The following is a 10,137-nucleotide window of genomic DNA, read 5'->3' on the forward strand; positions in this document are numbered from 1 at the left end:
GTGCTAAACGGAACGTCAGTTAGCACTGGTAACACAATAGATCACATTAAAGAAAACTGAATTGATGCTCTTGTGGTCTGAGATGTATATCACAGTCTAGGAATCACTTTAGTCTCCATCTGATAAGAATGACTGCTCAGTTCCAAAGAAATGGAAAATTATATGCATGTTTTCCAACTAGCTTGTTCCAAAAACAACATATAGTCTTATTCAATCTGAAATAAGAAAAATACCATGTTTTTGGACATGGTGCCATTGTACTGCCATGTTTTTGAAAGGTATCATGTTAATACCATGTTTTTGGACGTGTACTATGGTGTTACCATGTTTTTCAGGAGATGATGTTCAATGGTAATATCATGTGTTTTGAGACATGTACAATGGTAAAACCATGTTCAGTGGTACCAGAATGTTTTTTGGACACCTACCAAGCACCTTGGAGCACCATTGTATTGAAACCCTCAATTTACCATTGTACCAACACAGTAGGTATTTATAAAGACAAGCTGCAGTGTGTTGTTGTTTTTCAAGGAGAGTTACGAGGCTGATGGCCCATGTTTTTGTGCGAGGGCATAAATTCTGCTCAAGCACACTGGAAGACAAATAAACAATCACCTACTAATGAGAACAGAAAAAAGACAATGGTTATGCTCAACAGGACTGACATCCCTCATTCTGTTTAGAATAATAATGGTTGCTTAGCAGTCTTTTCACTCACGCACACACACACTATGACCGCTCTGCAGTGCCCTGGCCAGCAGACCATAGAGAGTGTTTGAAGAAGAGAGAGAGCGAATACTCGTACCTGTGGAGGAAATGCAGCTGTGGGGCTGGTTGCGTCCTTTTGGGGCCTTCTCTGTGAAGCGGGACCAGAGCCTGGGGCTGGATTTGGTGGCGTGGCTGAGTCAGGGCTGCTCTGGGCTGGGCTGGAGTGGTCGCACTGGGTGCTGGTCCGGGAGAGATCCATTCCTCTGCCATCCTCTCCTGCAGCAACCTGCGCTAGTACTCTATCACACTCCTCTACTGGTCGCCGCTGGTGCTGATCCAGCTCTCTCTGTCAGCCAACGAGAGAGAGAGAGGGGGGTGGAAAACAAGAGGGAGGAAGAGGAGAATTTAAAGGGCTCCTCTCATGAGGAATTAAAATTTCCTTCATCTTTTGGGATATAAGAGTTCTTCCTGAGTCCAAAATGACAAAAACTTCTCATTCTGACATCTACAACCCAAAATAATTTGTCTGTCCTTTCATTGACTATTTGGCCTGTCCAGTCAGGGTGAGGTTATATAAACAGGATAGATATTGATAATGATAAAGATCCGTTTACAGCAATACTAAATGTTCGCTGCGAACAAGATTTATAATCGAATCAGTTCATTCGTATGGAGCTACTTATATTGGGGTGAAACTTTGTTACAGACAGATCAAAGTTTACGATTTCTTCGTACAAACTTAAAATGCAATAACTATGACAAGTGTGAGAACCAATATCAACTTATCAAAATTCAATCGATAAAATTTGAAGTCTTTTTTTTTTCAGTTTAACTTTTGGTTTAGTATATACAGTATATTTTGTGTTGGGTGGCGACAGGTGCTTTTGGTCACATTTGTAACAAAATTCAGCGTATTGGTTGCGTTAAAGCTATATGTTTGCTATTTGCATAGATAATAATTGTGCACAAATAAAAAGGACACAAGAAGTCCAAATAAATTGTATTATTGGCAAAATCAATATACAAAATCATGTATTATATGATAATTAAAGGTTGTATAAGTTCAGATCCAACATTCCCTACACACAAACACACACCCTTTCCTCGAGGCTAACCGCACGTAACTTGGCATTAAGACATTAGGGAACATTTTTAACAAGTGTTTTTACTAAAGACAGACGTAAAGGTTTCTCTCGTTAAATGCTTAATATGACTGAGAGAACATCACACACACAGTGACACAAAATTGCACAATTAGACACAATCACTAATTAACATTTAATCAAACAGTGTCTTCACCTCATGTTCCTCCATGATTTGCTGTAACTCATTTTGGTATTCATAAAGCTGTTTTTCCAAGAGAGTGTTGGATGTTTCCACATCTATCTTCTTTATCTTCAGCTGTGACACCTCCTGCTCCTTTAGGAGACGGAGTTTCTTCTCGGTTTCACACCTACACACACATACGCATACTTAGGTATCTAAACGAAAGGCATACAATGGACTACAATTGGTTTTACATAAAGGTATTCTAAAACAAAAAAACATTTAAAACGTTATTCACAGATGTATTTATGAACCAACTTTCCGCTTGAAAAGGAATGACAAATAAATACTAATAATAATCATAAATATAAAAATAAAAAAAAAAGATGTCTTTCAGGGTCAAAGGTCATCAAAGCACTTTTTTTTTTAAAGTAATGTTAATCTTTTCAAAACAATTAATTTTACAGTATATTTGACTTATATTTCAATTAACATTTTATATTATACATTTATATTTAATTAAATTCAATCATTAAATTGCCATTTCTTACAAACCCCAAAAGAAAACCCCTGCTGAAGAAACACCACCTTAAATATATTCTACATTAAATACAGGTTCAGTTCTACTGATTCCAAAACAAACAAAAAAAGGGATTCTTAATTCAGTTTATAAAAACATACGCTGACAGAAACACACTTACAATAAAAGCATACAAGGCAAACATTGACATAATTTTGTCAACACATTTTTTTTAACTTAAAAATTAGTTGTAATTATTTTCTGTGGTAATCAACTGAGTCTATTTAACCCAATTTCAAATTTAAACATATACTCTCAGTGCACACCCACTGTTATGATAAAAATGCAATAAACCAATCATATTGAACCAACAAGGCGCTGACTTTCTAGGAAAATTATACTTTTATAATCTGAGAACGTTCCACTTTATGTAATAGAGGATTGTGTGTCATATTTGTTCATTTATTTCGCTTAATTCATTATCAAGCATTCACTGGCATTTCCAGGCACTTGCTGTTTCCCACCACAAGAGGGCAATCAGATGTTTAAATCACAATATTTTGTTCTTTTGAAGTGGAATATTCCGTTGGCATGCATGGAATGCAGAATGTATTATGAATACTGTCCACAGTATGCAAATTTTCTGACCTGTCACATTTGGACAAATTACAGAACACAGTGGGTTGAGTAGTGTATGTGTGTGTGTGTATATATATAGTCATTAAGTAAAATAAATAAATAAACATATTTCATATTTCTTGTTTACTGAAAGTTTCTAACCTGGTCTTTAAATGTGCTGCCCTGAGTTTCACTGCATCGGATTGCAACAAAACTTCTGCATTTTCCATTATGATCATCCTAACCTGCCAAGACAAACATAGAAAAGGGAGAATTAGCATAATCAAGATAAAGAACATTATAATTGCCCGTGGGTAGAAATTACTTTCTTGAGCTAATTAATCAAAATTATGAAAGAAAGAAAAAACTTATTGGGAATGTACAAGGCTCGTTGAAGATAAACGGCTGTCAACACCCATCTAATCATGGGAACGAAAAATCATTTCTGAATTCTCAGTGTGAAAGATCAGGGTGTGCATCAACATGCTGTTTTTCTGGCTGTCTATTTTATGCAAATACCACCACTAAAGGAAGTTATGAAGACTTAAATGGTGCCAGGATTTTTCACTTAATGTCTGTTGTGCACATTGCTCAATGCATTGATTGCATCTGAACAGATTAATTGTTTTTCCCCCAGAGCACATAGAATAGCTAGCTATCTGTCACATAAAACAACGCAATTGGGCTTTAAACTGTTATCTGCATTTTTGCAAGTCTTTAAGCAGGCTACTATTACGTTAGGGTCAAAGATCAAGCCAGATGTGAAAGCTGATCCTGAGGAACTAAAAGGATTAACAATCTTTTACAAGGTCAGTGTGGCCACAGGCGCCGGAACGGTTTTAGGAAGTACAGGTGTTAAGCGTCTGGTTAACAGTCCTCTGGAAATCAATTAAAATAAACCTGTTAGTCCCATAGAATTCTATTCACCAACCATGGTCCATTATTACATGCAGCACAGTTTACATACTGTACTGCAAAAATAGTATGTGCAGTATGATAGTATGGGATTTTGAACATATCCTTAGTCTTAAATATATAGTGTGCCATCTAATTATTGTATGCATATTGTACCCAGTATACTGTACTTAGTGCATACTACAAAATAATATTAATGAGTATGCAAAATAGCATGCAAAAAAGTAGTATGCCATAGTTAACAAATCATTCATCTTAAATATAGAATGTTATGTAATTATTATAAGCGGCACTGTAGACAATACTGTATACTTCAAAAATAGTATGGCATTCTGAACACATCTTTAGTCTCAAATATAGCATGCCATCTAATGACTGCATGCATATTGTACCCAGTATACTGTACATAGTGCATATTTCAAAATAGTATGAGTATGCAAAATAGTATGCAAAAATGCCATAAAGAACAAATAATTGATTCCTGAATATAGAATATCATGTTATTATTGCATGCCGTACATACTGTATACTGCAAAAATAGTATGAGCAGTATGGTATTCTGAACATATTATATATATATATATATATATATATATACTATATATAGCATGCATTCAGAATATTGGCATTAATCTACACAGTTAACATACTACATACTGCATAAATGAGTATGAGTAGTACAGTAATATGGTACTATGAACAAATCCTTAGACTCAAATATACAGTATGTCATCAATTGTATGCATACAGAATCTTGACACACTCTACACAGTTAACATACTGCATAAATATTATGAATAGTACACTATTATGGCATTCTGAACACTTAAATATATAGCATGTCATCTAATTACAAACCAACAGCCTAAAACCTGGTCTTTGTCTTTGTTCAAAATAGCATATTAGCATACTATCCATACTATTTCAGCAGAATTTAGTATGCATACTGTGCACAGTATGTGATTTTTATGTGACTATACTCAGATGACCTACTGAATATGTCAAAATGTGCAGTATATAACCAGAACTCCACAGGGTTTGTATATCCCACAATGCATTGCACTGGGCTTTAAATATTACCCATAATTCCTCTAGGTTGTTAACTTGATTAGACATTTTACAAAAACTTGGATTAAAAATGCTAAAAAATCATATTGAATTTATGCTTGAAACATTCATTTTTGCATAACGTACTTTTGCATACTAATTTTTAAACAGAATGCAGTTGCAGTCAGCAGTATGCTAGTATTCTGTTCTAAATGAAGCATTTATCAACAGAACAACCTTCTAAAGGTTGGTGGACGGTTGAGTTTCTCTCAGAGCACAATATTAGCTTATCACATTTTGACTGGCTGGCTGCCATTTTGATGATTCATGAGCCATTGTGACAGCATTATATACAGTTAATCATTGTCATTGTCACTGTAAGTCACTCTCATATATAATGTATTTTAAGGGGATAAAATGAATTAGTAACGTTAATAGTGAATGCTTATGTGTTTGTACAGCTAATGCTAATGCAAACTACTAGTCACAAAGACTCTGACAGGTCATATTGTGCTTTGGTTTTAGGCAATGTTCAGAATGGAATACTAACATGTTGTATACAGCAAGATGTGCTAAAAATAGTATGCAAAGATAAACATGCTAATTTGCATGTTACATTGCTGTCAAATACAATTTTTCATCTCACTATCAATGTACTGCATACTACAAAAAAGGCATGAGTAATGTGGTAATATGCCATTCATATTTTTAGCATCAAACATAAATATTATAACATATTTTTAGTATCAAACATTTTTGCCATCTAATTATCGTATGCATACAGAATATTGGCATACTGTGCACAGTTATCATACTGCATAATGTATAATTATTATGAGTAATACAGAAGTATGCCATTATGTCATCTGATTACTGCATGCATATATAGTAAAATACAGGCATTGTGAACCCAGTATACAGTACACAATGCATACTGCAAAAATAGAATACTTAGTATGCCATTACAAACATATCCTTACTCTTCAATATACTGTCATGTAATTATAACATGCTACACAGTATACATACTGTATACTGCAAAAATAGTATTAGTATGTTAGTATGCCATTCCAAATAAATTCTTAGTGTCGAAAATAGAATGCCATCTAAATATTGACTGAATAACATTCAGTTAACATACTTCATAAATAGAATGAGTAGTAAAGAACAGTATACTCTGCATGCTGCAAAAGAATATTGGAAACCATTCAGAGTAGTATGCAAAAAGAATAGTATGCCATAATGAACATATTCTTAATCTTGAATATTGCAATTGCAATTGTTACATGTTGCACAATATACCTACTGTATAAAACAAAACTAGTATGATAGTATGCCATTCCAATAATATTCTTAGTGTCAAATATAATAATTATTGACTAAACATAATATAAACATATAATAATTATTGACTAAACACAGAATATTGTTTGAGTAGTACAGAGTAGTATACTTTGCATACTGCAAAAGAGTATTCAAAATAGTATGGAACATAATAGTATGCCATAACGAATACATTCTAAATCTTGAATATAGAATGAATATAGACGTATTACATGCAGACTTATTAGTATGCATACTATATTCTAAAAATAGTATGAGCAGTATTGTAGTATGCCATTCCAAATATTCTTAGTATCATATATGGTATGCCATCTAATTATTGACTGAAACAGAAAATCCAAAGTTATCATAATGAATACTGCATAAATAGTATGAGTATTACAGAACAGGATTTGCATAATGCAAAAGAGTATCAAAAATAGTATGCAAAAAGAATAGTATGCCATAACGAACATTCTTAAATATATAATGTCATTCATGCTGCACAATATGCATACTGTATACTAAAAATAGTATGAGCAATATGGTAGTATGCCATTCCAAATATTCTTAGTATCATATGTATAGTATGTATCTAATTATTGAGTCAAACAGAATAGTCACACTGCATACTACATCAACAGTTTAAGTGGTACAGTATGGGATTCTGTGCATACTGCAAAAGAGTATTGAAAACAGTATGCAAAAAGTATAGTATGCCATAATGTACATATTCTCAATCTTGAATATAGAATGTCATGCAATCATTACATGCTGCATAGCATGCATACTTCAAAAGAGTATGTGTAGAATGATAGTATACTATTCCAAACACATTCTTACTGTCAAATACAGTAGTGACATAAATTTAACAAAGATTTAGGGCCCAGCCAACTCCTAGGGGCCATCGGAATTGTTCATTTTTGATGCCTCTTATCTAAGACACCTGATTTAACTCATTATCTGAAGCTCCATATCCTGATTTGGGTGTGTCGAAATACTGAAACAACTAAAATGTGCAGTGGGACCCCCAGGGGCCGAATTGAGAAACACTACAGAAGATGATGCATCTGAGAAAAAAAAGAATATGCATTTAATGTCTTAATTAGGCGCATTACCCCAGAGCCAGTCTGAGGGTTTTTCAGGGTCACATGAAAAGCACCTCAGGATATCAAATGTAACGAGCCAGGCAAGATGCAGATAACAGGGCAGATAATGAGCGCGAACGTCACCGACCCACCTGAGCTCGCAGTTCCTGTGTCAGCGCCTCCTTGTCGCTCCAGTCCCACCACGGAACAACGTTCCTCAATCTCCACTCTGCAATCTGCTCCTCCAGTTCACGATTGGTCCATTCCAACTGATTCACGTGCTCCAGGAACCCCTTCAGCCTTTCATTCAGGCCCCTCAGGGCAAATTTCGGCTCTTCGAGTCCCTCCATGGGGCCAGATGAAACTAAATGAACCAGAGCACGTCCTGCCACACCTAAGACAACCGGGTGTTTACAGAGTAAAGATTTTGCTTGAATACAACCGTCGACGTGGCTCCTACGGACAGGGATGAGGCCTTTCCCCGGCCCTTGGGGTACTGTGGGAGTGGAACAGGAGCGAGGGGCCCACCAGGGTCCTGCCGGCCTCGTGTGGAGGTGAAGAGCAAGAGGCCACAATATGTGTCACGGGTTTTGCTGGTGCTTTTGTGAACGCTGATCCTGGATTTGTGACAATTCACACATACACACACACACACACACACACGGCACAGGTCAAAGTCCATTTATGTTTTACTGTTGTAAAGGTACAGTTTTGCATGCGTCTTTTTGTTTGCCCCAGCTTTTGTGGCTCATATTGCGTGCAGTTTGTTTGCGTTGCCGCAGGGTGTTTGCATATGCGTGTTTGTGTTCACTATTAGATTCTAGCATTTGGATCTTTTACCTAATCATTTTTTCTGTCTAGGTGAACTCATCTTCGGTACAGATCTGCCCTGTCGAGGCAAGTCTCAGACCTGTAGGGCATACTTACAAAATACAAACTGCTTTACACCTCGAGCTTTTCGCTAAAGCAGTGCAGATTAAGAAAAACATTTTGGCATTTATGTTAGAACAGAATTTAGCAGCCTCTGTGCAAAGGGGAATGTTGACTATGCATTATCAGATCTGGGCCAAATGCACTAATCTATGGTTTTATTATTGTAAATTGACATTTATTTATTTATCCAGAGTTAAGTTTTACATTCAGTTTGTATCAATCTATATACATTTTTTAAAATACATGTGTGTAGAATATGTGGTGTGTAGAATACGCATTGTGTGTTTTGCATCTCCAGGTAAAATAAATGAATAAGGTATATGAATAATGCAGTGCTAATTGACATAGGGCCTATCATGTATTACAGTATAGAAACTATAAAATATATTTTCTGCATTATTCTGTGATAAAAATGGAAAAAAGTGTTTGTAGTATATAAACCAATCATAAAATTGACATTAGGAAATGATAGGGAAAAAAATATTATAGAACAAATTATTGGTTATTGTCCAACAGTGTAAGCTATTTGATTTCTTAGCCAATTAAAAATAAGAGATAAGAAAAAAAATTACAGTTGACATTTTTGTCTTCTGAAATGATGGCTATATCCCTGTTTAAATATATAATACATACTTTATATAAAACAGTATAAAATTTATGAGTATACACACTGTATCTCCTATGGTTTTCTACATATACAGTTTTATATTTTGTTATTATAATGTTATATTGTTGTTTTTATTATTATTATAATGCAAATTAAATTTGAATGAAAATGTATCAAATATAAATATAAATGAATAGAAATGTTATGTTCAATTTTTATACATTCAATTGGACAAATTCTATCATTTATAATTCATATTTAATATAAAAAATTATAAAATATATGAATATAAATAAATATTAATATTCTGTATTATATATATATACACATGGGCGACATTAGGGGGGGCAATTGCCATTGCAATTGGAGCGCTTAGCGAAGCGCTACCCTCAACGTGTTTTTGCAACGTTGAGCAATGTAACCAATCACAGACATATCTGTTGATTTCTTAAACGCAATGGCCAATCAGAAACGGTTTGTCAGAATTCACTCACGGCTTTATGTGCAGTTTTGCACGCTCATGAATCATCTCATGACTAATGGTGTGTTCACACCAGACGCAAAGCGAATATGCGCATCGCGTCCCTCGCTCTAGATTACTCGCGGGATGTTTTTCGTGTCACTCGCGCGAATAAAAACAGCGCGATCAACCATGGTGGAGATGACTACAATCGCTGTTTTGTAGCCTACCTGTTGTCAAAAAGTCCCAAATACAATGGAAAGCCAAACGCCGACGCGTCTGGGTTCAGAGCACCATCCAGAGAAGGATGAATAACGTTAGGATCCTGTATTAATGTGTGTGTTACATTTTACTACTGTATATATACACTGATATTACTATTATTTTTATTATTGATAGCAGCATCTCTGTAGCCATGCTAATAAAATACAACTACTACTACAACTGATTTTAATTGTTTTCTATGCTCCAGACCTATATAATAACAGACGGCTGCAATAATGCTCTCTTCTATTGTCTGATTCAACTGGACGTGTCAAGAAACTCTTCGCTGATTGGCACGTCATGCGAATTTTCTGCTCGAGTTGAAATTTTTGAACTTGCGTGGAAGACGCGATTCAGGCGAATATCGTGCGTTCGCGGCAAACGCGTC

At 35.2% G+C, this 10,137-nt stretch overlaps 1 protein-coding gene across 1 annotated transcript in view; it reads right to left on the reverse strand.

Annotated features, from left to right (window-relative positions):
- krt222 (keratin 222) overlaps positions 1 to 10,137 on the reverse strand; it is a 30,061-nt gene that overhangs the window by 5,070 nt on the left and 14,854 nt on the right. The window contains exons 2-5 of the mRNA XM_016560015.1: positions 7,638 to 8,102; positions 3,275 to 3,357; positions 2,008 to 2,161; positions 806 to 1,054 (exon numbers count right to left, since the gene is read on the reverse strand). Of these exons, the coding sequence (XP_016415501.1) occupies positions 806 to 1,054; positions 2,008 to 2,161; positions 3,275 to 3,357; positions 7,638 to 7,835 (684 nt within the window). The 5' untranslated portion in view covers positions 7,836 to 8,102. The remainder of the gene's footprint in view (positions 1 to 805; positions 1,055 to 2,007; positions 2,162 to 3,274; positions 3,358 to 7,637; positions 8,103 to 10,137) is intronic.

Source organism: Sinocyclocheilus rhinocerous, unplaced genomic scaffold, assembly GCF_001515625.1.
Source record: "Sinocyclocheilus rhinocerous isolate Xijiao unplaced genomic scaffold, SAMN03320098_v1.1 scaffold1339, whole genome shotgun sequence".
NCBI classification, from domain to species: Eukaryota; Metazoa; Chordata; class Actinopteri; order Cypriniformes; family Cyprinidae; genus Sinocyclocheilus; species Sinocyclocheilus rhinocerous.